The sequence below is a fragment of the Maniola jurtina genome, chromosome 19 (genome assembly GCF_905333055.1).
Source record: "Maniola jurtina chromosome 19, ilManJurt1.1, whole genome shotgun sequence".
Classification (NCBI taxonomy): Eukaryota; Metazoa; Arthropoda; class Insecta; order Lepidoptera; family Nymphalidae; genus Maniola; species Maniola jurtina.
The window spans coordinates 7260119-7278423 of NC_060047.1; the positions used below are offsets into that span (position 1 = coordinate 7260119).

At 36.7% G+C, this 18305-nt stretch overlaps 2 protein-coding genes across 3 annotated transcripts in view; one reads left to right on the plus strand and one right to left on the minus strand.

The window, feature by feature from the left end:
• The window catches only part of LOC123874905 (RNA helicase aquarius), a 63821-nt gene that overhangs the window by 31938 nt on the left and 13578 nt on the right, over window positions 1-18305 (plus strand). For both annotated transcript variants that reach the window (XM_045920461.1, XM_045920462.1), the window contains 7 exons: window positions 9231-9344; window positions 10023-10126; window positions 11016-11127; window positions 11695-11908; window positions 14567-14615; window positions 14960-15195; window positions 15775-15992. In XM_045920461.1, the coding sequence (XP_045776417.1) occupies window positions 9231-9344; window positions 10023-10126; window positions 11016-11127; window positions 11695-11908; window positions 14567-14615; window positions 14960-15195; window positions 15775-15992 (1047 nt within the window). The remainder of the gene's footprint in view (window positions 1-9230; window positions 9345-10022; window positions 10127-11015; window positions 11128-11694; window positions 11909-14566; window positions 14616-14959; window positions 15196-15774; window positions 15993-18305) is intronic.
• LOC123874909 (probable G-protein coupled receptor Mth-like 2) lies at window positions 2177-8221 on the minus strand. Its single transcript, XM_045920472.1, has 8 exons — window positions 7623-8221; window positions 6238-6408; window positions 5706-5824; window positions 5231-5309; window positions 4488-4648; window positions 3562-3700; window positions 2931-3020; window positions 2177-2514 (listed from the first exon to the last, which is right to left on the minus strand). Exons 1-8 carry the CDS (start codon window positions 7901-7903, stop codon window positions 2298-2300), a joined length of 1257 nt encoding a protein of 418 aa, XP_045776428.1. The 5' UTR covers window positions 7904-8221; the 3' UTR covers window positions 2177-2297.

Genomic DNA, 18305 nt, shown 5'->3' on the forward strand with positions numbered 1-18305 from the left:
TATTGTGACGTCCAGAATCACGTATATAGAAAAGTACTTTTTTGTTCGTCCGAGTTCAGAACTTTGCTATATTTTTAGCGAATATCTATCATAATATTATTCCCAGGGCCGATCCGGGCCAGATATAGGTAGATAATTGAAAAAGAGCGAGCGAAGCGAGCCGTTTGGGCGGCGCGTGATAACTACGCACAAGCACCACTTTAAGGTGCCCACGCACTTGAACTGAACTGCAGTTGAACTGCGCGTCGCGTGAGCGCCCCGCACGATATTCTCTCCAGCCGCGACGCGCGTACGTCACTGCCGCGCGGCGCGGCTGGAGAGAATATCGTGCGGGGCGCTGACGCGACGCGTAGTTCAGCTGCAGTTCAGTTCGAGTGCGTGGGCACCTTTAGACGCGCGCCTGGCGGCCGGCTTTTATTCTTATTGAAAATTGACAACATCAAAAAAAGCCAGTTGACCTTGCGTTCGAGATAAATACAAAAAATAGAAAAAATACAATAAATAATACTGCAGAGAAAGTTAGCACACGCATACTAAACACACACACACAATAAAGAAAGAGACAAATATTGTCTCTGTCTATACCTTATACGAGTTGATGAAAATGGTCATCTAAAGTCATTTTATCACTCAAACACGAATTTTTGAATTAGGTCTCTATAATTCTAGAGGTGTGACAAACTTTTAGGGATTGCTATAAAATTATAAGTTATATTGTAAACGTATGTAATGACATCTATATCCATTGTACACGTAGGAAAGAAGCTGAGTTTTATCTGAGTCATCTTTCATAATATTTCAAGTATACGGTCAGATTATAAGTACCTAAAGATATACATAATACATACCTATCTAATACTTATATTATACGAGTATACCTAAATAATCGACTAGATAGATTAGCTTATCGTCATCATCAATCCATCGCCGGCTCAATACTGAATATGGGTCTCCTTTTAGAATGAGAAGGCATCGATGTAAGAAAGGTTTGGCAGACTTCACACACTTTTGAGAACATTATGGAGAACTCTCGGGCATGCATGTTTCTTCACGATATTTTCCTTCACCGTTAAAGCAAGTGATATTATACTGATGCCTAACAAGCCGACCCGACCAGGCTTCGCTTGAGTGGAATTTCTGACAACGGTTAGATGGTGAGATTTCAAAAAAACGTGGAACACGTACGTTCTTCATTTTTGCCCGAAAGCCCAAATACAAATTTTCATGGATGAAACTTGAAAACTGACGGACTTTCATACAGTTTTCCATTCCCTATTTAGGTAACCCCATTGAGGGAGAATTTAAAAAACCCTGAAACACGTATTTTATTATTACTAAACTAAACCTCAAATACCAATTTTTATCGAAAATAACGCACTTTCATACAAACTTCCATCCCCTATCTAACGTTCTACGTTATACGTTATAAAAGGAACCTAGACTGTTAAAATTTCATGTTTCTAACCCCAGTGGAGTAGGCTGTGCGTTGATAGATCAGTCTGTCAGTCAGCACAAGTCTTTTTATATTTATATAGATTAGGTGTTAGGTAGGCACATTCAAAACACTTAGGCCCTTAGGGCAATAGCTTGGAATTATATGTTAGTAGTAAAGTTACTAATACTGAGTATTAATAGCTACTCGCTGTTGCCCCCCCCCCCACTCAAATAACATCTCTTAAAATAAGTTTGGTTCAAGACGATTTTATTCATAGCTTGCTTCCTTATGACACGTATCTAAGCCAATTTTAACCAGAAATGTATGTACCTCCTTATCTTATCATCTATAAAACGGATCTATCTGTACAACACTAACACTATGAGTCAGTTGAGTCAGTTATTTAGTGAGTCGAAAGTCTGCCTCCATAAACGGTACGCGTCTAAGAAGAAATCGCACCACGTCAGACTTTTACTTTATAAGTACATCAATAATTTTATTTTAACATATATTTGATGAATTATGTATCTTATAACAATTTGTTCTTTAGCGTAAAACTTAATGCAATGTCTAAAATTATTTAACATACCTAACTTTATCGAAATACAGGCTGCGGCGAAATCATAATCTTGTATAAATAGGTATTTAGGTATTATCAATAGAGCTATAACTAAAATCATAACCCTTCTTTTCGGCTTTGCCGTAGTCGGGTAAAAATTAGTGGTTCCGACTTCAATAACCATCCTTTTTCCAATCCTGCTCGTAAATGGTAATGTACCTACTTAGTAAATTATATGTATATCACCGATCTATATTACAATTTGAATTTATTTTTGGCCAAAAATGTAGTAACGCTTAGTAGCTATTTTGTAAATTCTTCCTGAAGACCGACGTCCATGGTTTGGTGCACCACGTCTTCTTCGTCATCATCACCGACCGCCAGGTGGCGTTCGATGAATCCCGAAATACAGTCCAGCCAACCCCTCTTGAACATTGCTTTTATCACGCGTTTTCGGAACACGACGAGCAGAAGAAATATAAATATTCCTTGTAACGTATTGAATATGTCTGTTATGACCCTGAAAATAAATAAAATAATAATCAGTATTGGTTATTAAACATAATGTCCGGCGTGTTTCTAATACGTGTTTTTAATATTATTGAAGTAGAACATTCTTAAGGCACGTTGGGCGATTTTGATTTCCTAAAACAATCAAGCTCGCATCACCGACATGCTAATGTATAGTGTTTGGAGTGCCGATAGAATATGTAAAAATTGAACTTATATTAATGGCTTTACTTAAGAATTGTGGAATTTTAATTTTTGATATCACAATTAATTTGAAAATCCAAAAAAACCACTCTTATTTCATAGTTTTAAGTTTTCACTTCTGTCGACAGTCCTCACTGAATGCCAATCTTTTTCTGTACAATACTATTACTGTACAGTACTTTTTTTTACCCTTCCTGTGTGCTGGATAAACCATTCACTTACCAAAAAACGTGAGGTCTGCATAATGAACTGATCATTTCAAATACCCACGGCAATCCCATTATAATGAACATCCTTACTGTCATAATGAACCTGCAAGGTAAATAAATAAAATCTCCTTAAAAAATGACTAAAATGCCACTTAAAATATCATAAAAAAATAAAGTCCCTTTGAAATATTTTGCAGCTTTACCAGCTTCAAATAAAACATTTTTTTCTTATATTTTCACACTTATTTAGTCAAGTTAGGCTATCATCTTTTTCGTCGTCTCTTATTATATTTTACCGCCAGACTTCAAAATACATACGTGCACAAAAAGAATGTTTTTATTTGGTTAAAGTTATTGCTTCTATCGTAGTTCCTAAAGTAATGAACCTATTTTAATTTAGTTTTTTTTTTTGTTTGAAAGGTGGCATGATTGAGAGTGTTCTTAGCTATAATCCAAGAAAATCGGTTCAGCCGTTTGAAAGTTATCAGCTCCTTTCTAGTTACTGTAACCTTCACTTGTCGGGGGTGTTATAAATTTTTAATTTACACTTGTCTATATCGCGACTATATATTTTTTTTACTTAGGAAGACAACAAAATAAAATGGGATGCTACGGATAGTCCATAATAAAAATACGTAACTTACTTATATTTAAGTGCCTTTATGTGACTGGATGCGAAGGAATGGCGACAGAGGTGAGTCGATATGTAAAAAAATATGCAGATGTTTGCAAGGATCAAGATTGTCATGACGCTGTACATATATTGCCATTGATGTCGCGGACCTGAAAAACACAGATGAGATATTATAGATACTTATAAAGAAACAATGTCCCTCCGACGCGTTTATTTGTCTGAATGTGAGGATCTCAGGACCTAGTAATTTCACCACTAGACTGGCTAACTTTCAAGAGAGGTGTGCAATTAGTGATTAAGGTTCAGTGTAAATTGGCCAAATTAAAGTATGACTATAACTTGAAGATACAACAAGTGTAAATTAAAAATTTTCAACACCCCCGACAAATCATTTTCAAATAAATAATTATGTATATCTAGGCAACGTCCATCTTGACAGCTTGGCATTTGTCAATTGACACTTGAATATTATGAACCTAAGGGTTATCTAACCTTCTTTTCTACAAGAAAACTAGAAAATAGCTGATAACTTTTAAACGGCTGAACCAATTTTTTTGGATTATAGCTAAGAACACTCTCGATCAAGCCACCTTTCAAACAAAAAAAACTAAATTAAAATCGGTTCATTCGTTTAGGCGCTACGATGCCACAGACAGATACACAGATACACAGATACACAGATACACAGATACACAGATACACAAATACACAGATACACAGACACACAGATACACAGATACACACGTCAAACTTATAACACCCCTCTTTTTGGGTCGGGGGTTAAAAATACCTACCCGGTGTTAACTGAGTGACTTCAGTGTCTTTGAAACTTTTCCAAAGGCAATAGCAGCATGATTTAAAAACGAGTTTAAAAATTATAATTTATTTTATACATCTTTCACTTCATGTAAAATATAATATAGGTGTGATACTTACTAAAAAACCAGCAAGTATGCAATCCTATACCAGGCTTTCGGTGGTAGCCTGGGACAGAATTGACAATAACCATAGATACTGTTATAGTTGCTGGACATCCCCAAGCGTACAGAGCGTACCAGAGGAATTCCTTCCAACCGTAGTCGAATCTACTGGGACGCCTGAAATAAATATAATTACACATATTATTTTTTATATAATATGTATCGATGTATTGCATGAAAGTTGTCATTTTGGGACCTAATTTTAGGGGCGCTAAATGACTTTTTGCGCTTGAAAAAAAGAGGTATGAGGTTTGGGTTGAAGTGCGCTTGCCTAAAAGAGACTTTAAAAGAGTTCCTTTTTAACCTCCGACCCAAAAAGAGGGGTGTTATAAGTTTGATGTGTGTATCTGTCTGTGGCGCCGTAGCGCCAAATAAACTGATTTTGATTTAAGTAGTTTTTTTTGGAAGGTGGCGATCGAGAGTGTTCTTAGCTATAATCCAAGAAAATCTGTTCAGCCGTTTGATGATTATTAGAGGTTTTTGTGTCGGGGGTTTTTAAATCTTGCATCAATTATTTCTCTAGAGATACGCAGCCCTAAAAACGGACGCCGGAAAGAAGTTCTACATGTGCCTTAGCGTTTCTCCTGTTTCACGTAACGCCCTAAAATTCTAGCTTTCCTTTTATCGAAGACAAAGATTTGAGATATGAGAAATATCTCAGCATTATTTTACTCGCAGTCTGCAAAAAGATAAACTAACCTTATACTTAGAAGAATTTGTACTGATATCGCGTTCATCCAAAAGAAGCTTGCAATTAAAAAGAAGTAAGTGAAGAAACCTGAAACAATAAAATAAAATATGTATCAGATATGTAATATACTATATTGTATATTAAGCGGCGATAATCTAGTGGTTAAGACGTCGGCCTCGTAATCCGGGGGTCCGGGATTCGATCTCGAGGACCTTTCGGAGTTAAGTTATGTGCGTTTTAGACAATTCCATACCTACTCATGTCACTTACTTTATCGGTGAAGAAAAACATTGTGAGGAAACCTGCATGCCTAAAGTTCTCCATAATGTTCTCAAAAGTGTGTGTAGTATGCCAATCCGCACTTGGCTAGTAATTTTATTTTATCTTACCCTGAATTAATAAAAATGTTGCCAAGCTCATAGGGAGAAAATTATGACCAGTCTTAAATAAGCTTCCAATCACGGTGTAAATATTAGAACATACCTCTTGCAGCACATAATCCTAGATTTGAATACCCAAGATTTAATTTTAGGGTGCCCAAAATGCAGAGTCCGATCGCCAAACTTCCACAAAAGTTTATTAAACTTTTCCCTTGTAGATCTCTGAAACATAAAAAGTTTATTGAAATTAATTTAAAACCGGATAGCACCAGGTGATAGTACTGATGATTACTGATAACGTACTACAACAAAAACGTAAAAATAATTAAAAAATCCATTTTTTTTTATAAGTTCTCAATGTATTGCAAATAAAACATCTGGAGGACGCCAGAGATCAACGAACGTTACGTAAATAGACCACTCGAGGTCAATGTTGTAGGCGAGGCACTGACCCAAGTTTTACACGCTATAACCTTTATTGCGGGTTTGAAAAATACTATATCACTAAAACTACTAAATAAGGCAAATGATTATTGGCATTGGATTGTGTTTAGGACTTAGGTAGTAAGTATAATTATAACCCTAAGTTGTTGCTATCGTTCTATGTACACCTTGTAGAAAAAAAAACTAAGTACCTCATTTCAGCTAGTGCACAGTATACTATCAAAGTCAGGGTCAAAAACACGACCGACACATACATGCAGTATGCGAGGATCCTTTCGTCTATAATTTGTTCTTCTTCCTCCTCTTCACAGAACACTAAAATTCGATCATGATAGGTTAACGTCCGATTGGCAATACAAAATCTGAAAAAGAAATATCATTCTTAAAATAAAACACGTTTTGCATAAAAACATCGATAAGAAAAAGTATGATTTTTAATATTTAAATTCATTAGAAAAACGAAAATAAATTAGTAATGTTCGCTTCTTGGCTAAGTAAGATACCGTTCTATAATAAACTCCCAAAACACATACTTATTGGAAATGTCACTTAAAAAGGTCAAGGTTTCTGTAAAGTGTAAACTTATTGAAAACCGTATTACAATGAAATGATTAGAAATTCCCGAATGAGTTGCTCTTAAACTATAACAGCTCGGATAGTTTAAATGATATGTACGAGTATTGTGAGAATGATGTGGGCTTTGTATTTGGATTTGGATTGTGGGCTTCCTAATTAGACCAGGGCACATTTGGAACCCTCCTAGCTTTAGTTTTATGAAATTAATTAATTATCACCATTTACTATTTCGTTAAAATCAACAATTGACATTCAAAAGTGTTGCTCTTTTTGGATAAATAGATTCAGCATATTCCATTTCTAGTAAAACAGAACTTTAAGTAATAGGGATATCTACTAGACCTGCGAGTCTGGATTTCTTGGTTGTATAAGCATAGAAGAAAAGCGTGTTAAATCGGTCAACTGTGAGTTGGACTCGCACACGAAACGTTCCGAACCGTATTTCAAAATTATTTAATTTTGATTTTATTTCATTTAATATATAGCGGCCGTTTTAATTTTTTTCATTATTTGTTGTTACAGTGGCAATAAAAATACACTTTGTGAAGATTTCAACACCTATTAGGTACGGTTCATGAGATACAGCCCGCTGATATACAGACGGAGGGACAGCGGAGGTTTAGTAGTAGGATCCAATCGGTTAGGGGCTTATTTCTTAGATCATCGCTCAACTTTCTTATACAATAATTCTAGTGGAAAACCAGCCTTAAGTTGCCGATATAATCGCGACCAATTCATCATCGACAGCGTTCGTATGTTGTCTATATTTTCCAAAACCGCGTCTTTTCACAGGGTTTCATGGTCCCGGTCTTATGATTCAAATTATTCAATTATTATTATTACCTAGTTCCATACTTGCAACAGTTTCAGCTTTGCATTATCGGAGATGACTTTTCGTCACGACCCGGCGTTTCTATTAACCATACACTGTTATTCCGTCAGATCGTGACGAAAAATCGTCCGTAAGGATGCGATGTTTAAGTCAATAATTCAAACTTACAAATCAGTGTCAATATGTTTTTCTAATTCATCCATTAACAAGATCATCCTTCCATCATCAGTGATTGTATAGTTTAACTCAGAGTCATCTAAAATATGAGTGACGTTCTCGCACGCCAGTTTCGCGGGCGTCTTGATAGTATTATTTTTTATATCCACACATAAATTTTCACTCTCTGAGTCTGCCAAAACACTCTGTTCCGGTTTACAGCAGTACACAACTTCAGGTTCGCAGCCGCAGGAAACCAGAAAGAAAGCCACGAGAAACAAGACTAGTTTCATTTTAGCTTTACTATGAATCACTAAATATAGAATATTTATGTCTACACATATAATTATTTATAGAATTAATTGAAAACTATGTTTTAAGTATATAATTCGTAAGTAACGAGCGATCAGCGAAGCGTGCGCCTTTTCATGGCGCCTGCGGTGTGTGTACTAAACAAGTCTGCCTCTGCGTCTACATATTTAATTTGGTGAACGTGGAACGCCATTGCGAACGTTCACATCTCGAAACATAATATTATAAGTTCATCCATGGCTCACACATGTTAAACTCTGACGCAAAATATTAGAGAGCGATCCGGGTAAATTGTTTTGTTATCGGTTTCGTCCGCGTAAAATAGCAGAGAACTATAAAGCTGTCAAGGTTCTACTTTACCGTTTTTGCCGCCATTCTAGCCCACGTGGAAAAAATCGTATTATGATCTGACCCATCCGGTTATGAATTATTATAACCCGCCACCTAATTTTTTTTTGATTGAAACTTGAAGATTGCTTCACGATCACTCGATTTAATTTTGTTGAAATCAAATTTAAATTTACTGAGTCCAGTTATATCTTAAAAAACCAAACGCTACCTACTGATAACTGAGATAAGTTTGCATTTGGTCACGATATGTTTGATTCCATCAAGATTTCATATTTAGGGTTCAGTACCCAAAGGGTTAAAACGGAGCTCTAATAATGTCACTCTGCTGTCTGTCTGTCCGCGTATCACAAGCCTCTAGCTCGTAGACTAAAGGAGTCACGCATCTGAAATTTTGGTATTTGGTGTAAACGTTGATTCAAAATCAAATATTGAATTAGAAATTCAATTAAGTAATTTTTCAGGGGGGCTCCCATACATGAAAAAGGAGCCGAAATTTTTTCCTCACCCTAGCATGTGTAGTATCGTTGTTTAAACCTATTGAATAGAGTACGAATATATACATTTTTTTTATCTTAAAAAATGACGAAATGAGGGGCCTTCAAAGTTGTTAGTTTTAAACCGTTTTTGTGACGGGGGCTATCTCAAACATTAAATACTTAAAACAATAATTTATAAAATAGTTTGTAAGCTGTGACCAAAACAAACGAACATTTTTTGGGTTTTCTGTCACGGTTTATTGCGATGTTTTAGCTTGGAAAATTAATATTTTATACACCAAAAATATTATTATGTACGGAACCCTTAAAAAGCGAGGTCCAACTCGCACTTGACCGGTTTTTCTTTTCATATATACCTCCCTGCGTAATTACAATGTACTCAACTGTTTTGCAACATCCTGCAGATGTTCCGATTCGCGGGAACCGATGAATTTATTTTTCAAACAATGTTTTGTTCCAGCTCCTGCAGATGCTCAAATTCTACGCTCGGTTTGAAATCAGCGATGAGACTGGTGATCCCATGACTGACCGTGACATGACTCTGCTGCATTATTCGAGGATTACTTCTCTACAGGTTAGTTATGAGTTCTACCACCATAGAGTTTCTGATGACATGGATAGACCAAGTGAGGGCTGCGATGGACGTCCCAGCCATGCATGGATGCATGAATGATGGATGGATGCATGAGAGGTAGGTTACACAAGGAAGGTAGCTGTCAGAGAGGTATGGAACGCCCTTTCAGCATCAGTTTTCCCCCTCCGATTTTAATATGGGTACCTTCAAGTCAAGAGTGAATAGGCATCTGCTACGCAATCATACATTAGATAAACACACAGGCTACTTTTATCCCGTAAGAATCCATAGTTCTTGCGAGATTTTCAAACATATATCTACCCGGACGAAGTTACGGACATCATCTAGTTGAACTATAAAGCAAATTCTCCCAGATTTATCTTGCCCAAATTCACCACTTGTCATTAAAATAAAGTAAATAAAGATAAAATGCAAAATTCATTCTTACGTTTTATCTGTTGTTTTTATCAAGAATGCAATAGTTATCTCTTACATTATCTGTCTTAAAATAAGCATCTCAGAAACAGCGATATAAGAAAGTGCTCAGAAAGCTCTTGAAAACAAAATTACTGTTCCGTCCTCGGTGTTTGCTTTCCTATACACATTTTAAAAATAAGGACAGAAGGAATTTTTCAGGCTCATCTGAAATAGTCTGAACCTACTAATATTTTGTTACAGAAAGCTGCTTTCTCGAAGTTTCCAGATCTAAGATTGTTTGCCCTTGCAAATGTCGCTAGTGTCGACACAAGAGAATCTCTGCAGAAACACTTCGGAAATCTTAGGTAAAGTAACGTGTACCTACTAATAGAGATAGGCAACTTCAACTAATTCCAATTTTGGGGCAGATTTTTCAAATATTTACCTATAGAAGCCTATAGTTAACTGATTCCTATGGAACATTGCTAACAAATCTTGAATTTTATTTCCTTTAATCTGGATGGTAGATCCAGATGACACAATTCAAACTGCACGCTGGGGTCAAGAAACTTGAGAATTTGCTTGTGGGTTTTTCTGTAACGTAGACTATGGAAATTTTCAGAAATCCCACACGAGCAAAGTCGGGCGAGTAATCTAGTTATGAATATATTTTCATTATTTTTCTATTACAAGTAAGCCCTCGTTTGCGATCGTTTGCGACCTCACTTCATGGTAAATGATGATGCAGTCTAAGATGGAATTAGGTTAACTTGGAAGAGGCATGGCAGTTTTATAACACCCATGTACCCCTTTCCGGTTTCTACATGTCATCGTACCGGAATGCCCAATCGCTTGGAAACACGACTTTGCTGGTAGACAGAGTAGTGACTAGCCATACATGTGTAGCCTTTCACCACACCAGACCAGAGACAATATAGAAATTATTCCCGAATTGCCCCAGCCGGGAATCGAACTCGGAACCTTCCACTTATCAGGACCACATCACTCAGCTCTGCGCTAGGGAGGTCGTCAAATAAATCTTACTTAAAAGGTTTGATATTGTGGCCTTAGAATAGATTGTGGCTAATTCTGTTGTAAACTAAACTAAAATGAAAGTCCAATTTATTGCTATCCCATTCATAATGCCCCCTGCGGAAAAGGATAGCACCAGTCAATTTAGTTTAGTTTAGAGATTGTGTTCTTACAACAGAATTAGCCACATTGAGTTGTTATTTAATTTTCTTTACATTTTAGTGATAAGGCTCTACGAGCTATTGCTACGTACTTGAATCTCGTGCCGCCTGAAGACAAACAAGACGAAGCGCCATGGCACCGGCTGGATAAAGATTTCCTAAAAGAATTGTTGGTAAGGATATCGGCTTTCTTTATTCTTGTGCGGTTCTTGTTTCTCCAAGATCTGTTGGCTTTTTCCCCGACTTCGGCAAAGCCAAAAGGAAGAAAGGAAGGGTTATGATTTTAGTAGTCTATGTATGTATGTATGTATCCAGATTCTGTGTGTTCCACCGTAGTGCCTAAACTAGTGGGCCGATTTTGATGAATGAGGTGTCATTGATTTGTTGCAAAAGTCCGGATGACATAGGCTATATTTTGTGTGTGTGATGTTATATCAAAAAAAGTAGAGGTCTCGAAAAATTGATTTTTGCTATTGTATCGAGTGGGATGTCAAATGAAACAGGAGACAATTTTAAGCCCATGAATATAAATGTACAAAAACATTAAAATATACCAAGGGACAGAAAAGCAATTTTACTCTAAAATTTTAGCGTTTATTAAGACGATGGCAGTCGGGTTTTAGTTTTCAACTTTATCTTGTAATATAAAGAGTTTTGTACGTAAAAAAAAACTCAGATTATTGATTTTTGCATTAAATTGCTTTGATGTTGAAGTGTATTTCAAAACGATTATTTCTCAGATATCTCGGCACGAACGGCGCATATCACAATTAGAAGAACTAAACTCGATGCCTTTGTACCCGACCGAAGAGATTATCTGGGATGAGAACGTTGTGCCTACTGAAATATACAGCGGGGAGAACTGCCTCGCGCTGCCGAAGCTAAACCTCCAGTTTCTGACCTTACACGATTATCTGCTGAGGAACTTCAATCTCTTCCGTTTGGAGAGCACGTGTAAGTACATTTTCTCTCTTTTTAGTGATTTCTTCACTGCTTTAGTTATTTCCAGGGATGAATGAAGCTGACAAGCGAATGACTGTGGCAAACTGATATTAAATATAATATTATCCTCTTTATTCCCCATTTCTTGAGGTTTTCCAAAAATCCGGCGTTGTTCCCTATCTACACTATAAAGGACGCTAAAGACTAACTATTTATTGCTTTGCTCTGCTCTTTGCTCATATCCCTTCTGTGGAAACGCACACGGACGGACAGTTAACATCGCTAAAATCAAAACTTCTGTATCTATATCTACGTAGGTTTGTATCTGAAGTCTGAACCAAACTTTATCGTGATCTGGATATAGTATATATATTATATACCTACTCGTAGTGTCTCTTGTTGCCTGGCAGATGTATTTTCGAGTTTAACCTCGTCATCGCGATTCGCGTTATCAGAAAAATATTTTTCCGTGGCCTGTTTTTAACTCTAAACACTTATACTAGTAGTAACGTACTATATACCATAATATGAAGTTACGTTTATGAAATATAACGACTTTTTAGCTTATTAGACGTGTAATCATTTCACACTAATATTATAAATGTACACGAAAGTGTGTCTGCCTATCCGTCTGTCTGTCTGGTTGTTCATGGCCCAACAGTTAAAACGATTTTGATGAAATTTGGTACTGAGTTAGCTTACATCTCAGAGAAGGACATAGAAAATCACAGAGTTGCCACGGGATTTCTAAAAAACCTAAATCCACGTGAACGAAGTCGCGGGCATAATCTAGTATCTATGTACGTTACTAGATAGAACGTGTATATGTATATGATTAAGTCATAAACGTTTAGTTTAAATCTTTAACATTATGAAACAAAGATATAAGTAAGTACATGGTGATTATTCGTTAGTCATTGATGGATTTATCAAGGTCTATCATGATTATACACGTGGGTGTATGACCTACCTAGGTGGGGCTCCAAATGATACTCTTTAGTGATTTCATGCTTGATGGTGTATAATCCGTGTCATAGATAAAAATATACTTACCTAGGTAGGTACTTTACTATCGGATCGATCATCGGTCTCATGAACTCGATATCATTCAATTTGATTGCTTTGTAAAACCACGCACTGTTTACTGGAAAAAATTGTACTTTATTTTAGCCAATGACCAATGTCATTCTAATCAATAAACTTACTCTGTACTTACTAGACAGATAAGAAACCTGTAACAAAACATCGGGGCTTCAACGTCACTGGCAGGTGTTTCATAGCCTACATAGCGTCAAATGTTACCTTCATTTGACGCTATGTAGGCTATGAAACAACTAGGTATTTTTCTTTGATTTCACGTCACCCATAGCCTAATATTTGACATATCCTCGATTTAGGATCAAACCGAGAGTTTCCTCATTCTAATTCACTCTGGTATTTAAATCAGTTTAGTGTCACGTAAAAAGGCGTCTAGAATCTGGACGATAGTGGTGGATACGGGTCTGCGTCTCCCCCCTACTGTCAGTTTTACCACCAGGGTCACAGACGAGACAATAAAAAACCATTTTTCTGAGAAAAATGCCTTTGGTAGACAGTCATCAAAATGACGACACGCTAAGTTGATCCCTCTACAAATGTTTGTGATTCTGTAGAAAGAAAATATGTACTTTTTCTTACTCATTTAGAAGTTATTTTAAAACAAATGTTTTTGTTCGACGACCGTTATGGTGTGGAACGCCCTTCCGGCGTTCGTGTTTCCTACCACGTATACTTGAGCTTGAGTACCTTCAACACAAGCGCGATTCAATCTGAACCTTATCAACCCCCGACCCAAAAAGAGGGGTGTTATGCGTTTGACGTGTGTATCTGTGTATCTGTCTGTGGCATCGTAGCTCCTAAACTAATGAACCGATTTTAATTTGGTTTTTTTTTGTTTGAAAAGGTGGCTTGATCGAGAGTGTTCTTAGCTATAATCCAAGAAAATTCGTTCAGCCATTTGAAAGTTATCAGCTCTTTTCTAGTTATTACTGTAACCTTCACTTGTCGGGGGTGTTATAAATTTTTTATTTACACTTGTAATTATTTTTAATAGCTTGGCAAGCCATCACGTAGGAAAAGAAGCACAACTTTCTTAATTCATGTCGGCCCAAAACAGGCTAGTGTCGGCCAACCTGTTTTTAGCAGATGCCAATATGTTTTGGTTCTGCACAAAATCGATCTTTTGATGAATGTATAAAGGAAACATTTCGATAAGCCGACCAACGTTGACCGCACGGATGAACTGTTTTACTCAAATGAGACAAGTAGCCTCACGGTTTACATAACCTGGATTACTTGCAAGTTGCGTATACTGTTGAATGTTGATAACAGCTCTTATTATACACTGTCTAACATTCTATAGTGTATTTGTATCCATAACATGCAGATATTATTTACGTCCAACTTTAAGTATCACGTGTGGTATAAGTAATTAGGTTTATTTATATCTATTGTTATAAATTATAATATTCATGTCTGTCTATATTTAGAAAAGGAGTAACTAACTGACATAGTATTAGGGTAAAAGCTCAAAAGCAGAGTATAGTAACTAGAGATTTGGCATGTACCTATAGTATGTGAAAGGTTGAGATGGTTATGAGTGAACTAATAGTTTTTATCCATTGATTCCAGATGAAATCCGGCAAGATATTGAAGATGCAGTTTATCGTTTAGCGCCATGGTAAGTTATTGTTTTAATTAATAACTGCTGATAAATATAACGGCGCGGCGGCGCATGGTTAATTGCATGGAATCGATATGATAAGTTTTAAAGTAGATTTTCATGAGCCTGTACAGTAATAGCACAGAGTAAGGATATTATGTTATTACCTACCAGAGGTTCGACGAAGCCATCTAGATGGAGTAATTTTGCGACAAGGATCTTGTGAATTGTGACCTATATGGCATAGTCATGACAGAGTCGTTATGGTGTTACCACGTGATCAAAGCCGTCGGAGTACTGTGTCTGCTTATACTGTGGTCCCTAATAGCGCGTATTTAAAAGCTAACCTTTTCGAAATGCAGGCGAGCTGAAGATAATAGTGTATTCTTCGGAGGTTGGGCTCGAATGGCGCATCCAATCCAAAGTTTCGCAGTTGTCGAAGTGGCGAAGCCAAATATAGGAGAAAAGGCACCTTCGAGAGTACGGGCTGATGTCACCGTCACGCTCAGCGTTAGACACGAAATCAAGCACGAGTGGGAGAGTTTGAGGAAACACGATGTCTGCTTTCTCATCACCGTTCGACCCACGCAAGGAATTGGTAAGAATAGCTTGATTCTTAAATTCGGCATATTATTTTAATTTGGCGACAGTCAGCTTTAGCATTAGTACCTATTAGAGCCAGGGTCTAAGGTTGAAATCTATAGACCGCACTTTGACTTTGCTTGGATTTAAGTTTCAGTCAAAACGAGACAGATTTATGCCAGCGGTATAACGCTGTCTCGTTTTAACAGTGTCTTGAGTCTGACCAAAGTCACAGTGCGCTCTATAGATCTCAGTCTAAGAAACCGGAGTCTATTGAATAGTAAATGATTGAATATCTCATACTTTCGAATCAGGACTTTTTTTTAAAAGTTGATTTTATTGCGATAGTTGTGCCTAACAATTTAAAGGAATCTTCTTATTTTCTAAAATAAAAAGCAAAATTTTCGATTCCAAGTTAGTTGCTTAGCTAAAAATTTTTTGTGGCTTCTTCAAAAAATAAAAAATGTAATTTTTCTATGTTTCTTGGACTAAATCTTCTAAATCTACTAGTAAAAAACCTTTCGCCTTAAATGACCGCTCATAAATTGTGTACCTATTTTATGTCAAGAAATAGTAAAAATTATAATATTTGTAGGGACAAAATATGATTACAAGAAGAGCATGGTGGAACAAGCTGGTATAGTTTACGTAAGGGGCTGCGAGGTCGAGGGTATGTTGGACGCATCCGGCAGGGTCATTGAAGAGGGCCCTGAGCCAAGACCTGAACTGGAAGGTGACTCGAGAACTTTCAGACTGCTTCTGGACCCCAACCAGTATCGGTTGGATTTGGACCAAGCAAGTAAAGGAAAAGAGGTAAGTTTATATGCTTGTACTTATATGTAACTATGATGCCAGCGACTCCGTATGCGTGGATTTCGATTTTCATTAAATCCCGTGGCAACTCTTTGATTTTCCGGGAAAAAAAGTTGTCTATGTCAATTTCCGGGACGCAAGGTACCTCTGTGGCAAATTTCGTAATTGGTTAAACGGATGGCCCTTTAAGAATTCTGTAAAAACTCTTTGATTTTCCAAGATAAAAATTTGCCTGTGTCCGTCCCCGGGATGTAAGGCTATCCCTGTACCAAACATTATAATTAGTTAAACTGTTGGGCCGTGAAAAGGTAACAGACAGACAGATAGACACACTTTCGTATTTATAACGGTACAGTAAGGTTTCAGCAGCGTTCATCAGCTTTCATCCAATTTTTTGCTCCTCCTGTAAAATGTTATTTCGTGACATGACCCCGTTTTGATCGCCAGTCCCTCAATAATTCTAGGAAACGCATAGGACGATGTTTTAGTCTCGCATTTTCTTTGTACCTTAAACAAAAAGAAGAGGAAAATATCGAGGCACATTGCATTCAGGGCGCTAAATACTGTCAAAGTCGCTACTAACAAGATTAAACTATAGCTACGTCTAAAAAAATTACTGACCCGTTAATTTACGAGTAAATGGGTATGTTAATTCTATACTGTGTCTGTGCGAATTTATGTCTCTGACTTTAATTGAACCAGTGATGCGCTCATCAGTTAATATTAATTAATATAAATGTCTGTTCGTTTGTTATCTATGTAGGTATGCGTTTCCCTATGTGAACATATTGGCCCCACAGGCCAATTTAAATACAGTTTAGTAATGCAATGTGAATGTGCAATTTAGTAAATGAGCAATTAAGTTACAGTAAGAAATTGTTGCACATAGAAATAGAAATTCTTTATTTGCATAATGTGGTTACAAAAGATAAAAAAAGATATCTATATTAGTACTTATTATAAAAGTATGGTAATATTACCTATAAGTACTTACAGCTTTATAAATGTATGTTATCATTATCACCTAATATTCATACATACACGATAATGTGATGGCTAAACAGGCTTAATAACGCACATTTACATTAGTATTCTAAAACTGGTATCAAGTCCATCTGCTAAGACTATTTTTTGCCGAAAATCTAAATAAGCAAAGTCTATTGTACTCGTTAGTAGATCGTTTAGTTTGACAGCATAGTTAGGAATGTTAATTTTATACCTAGGTGGGTAACTATAATAAATCAACTATTATTAATCAACTTCGATTCGATAGGCCTGTTTATTTTAGGTCTGCTTAAACAAGCCACGCCTAGTGGTAGAAAACTCTAGCCCAGAAAACTCGCTTCTAGCTTTGCGTTTTCCAACAACAGTCTAGGTATAGAAGTTAGGATAGTCAAGACTACGTGGATTCGGAGTAAGTACTCCGATTCCATTCTGGGCCACATTCAACCTAGCATTACTTATGAACTTGATGATGGTTTGTCTGTGGCATCGTAGTTCCTAAACTAATGAACCGATTTTGATTTAGTTTTGTTTTTGTTTGAAAGGTGGCTTGATCGAGAGTGTTCTTAGCTATAATCCAAGAATATCGGTTCAGCCATTTGAAAGTTATCAGCTCTTTTCTAATTACTGTAACCTACACTTGTCGGGGGTGTTATGAATTTTTAATTTACACTTGTAACACTTGTAACGCGTAATGTTATGCTCATGTAAAATCTGAGCAAACAAAAATTACTTTCTCTCATGACTGTTTTTTAAACAGATTTTCCTTACAATCTGCTATATGAGATATTACATCATTAATGCGTATCTATTTCGGATGTGAGCCGCGAGCGTATGATTAACAATGTGCAAACATTTTTCCGTGAGTTTTTTTAGGGTTCCGTACGCGAAGAGTGCCAACGGGGCCCTATTACTAAGACTTCACTGTCCGGCCGTCGCGTCCGTCCGTCCGCCCGTCTGTCTGTCAGCGGGCTGTATTTCGTGAACCGTAATAGGTAGAGAGTTGAAATTTTCACAGAATGTGTATTTCTGTGGTCGCTATAATACCAAATGATAAGAATTCCAAAATGACAAAACGACCTCCATGATAATTAAAAAAAAAGTGTTACTTAATTCTTGTACGATGGTACGGAACCCTTCGTGTGCGAATCCGACTAGCACTTGACCGATTTTTATTTGGCACTGATGTATGCATGATTTTCCTGTTAAGTTTTTTGCTCTCTGTTCAATCAGTTATTGTCGAGAGTAGTTGAACTCTATTTTGCGCCTCACTATTATGTGATTGCTGATACAATAGAAGCTGTTCATGAT

Excerpts from the sequence above, each read along its gene's own strand:
- LOC123874909 (XM_045920472.1), bottom strand. The coding sequence starts at position 7,903 with ATGAAACTAGTCTTGTTTCTCGTGGCTTTCTTTCTGGTTTCCTGCGGC. Across the intron at positions 4,649-5,230 it reads CAAATTCTTCTAAGTATAAG|GCGTCCCAGTAGATTCGACT; the intron begins GTTAGTTTATCT and ends TATTTATTTCAG. Across the intron at positions 3,021-3,561 it reads ATAAAGGCACTTAAATATAA|GTTCATTATGACAGTAAGGA; the intron begins GTAAGTTACGTA and ends TTTACCTTGCAG.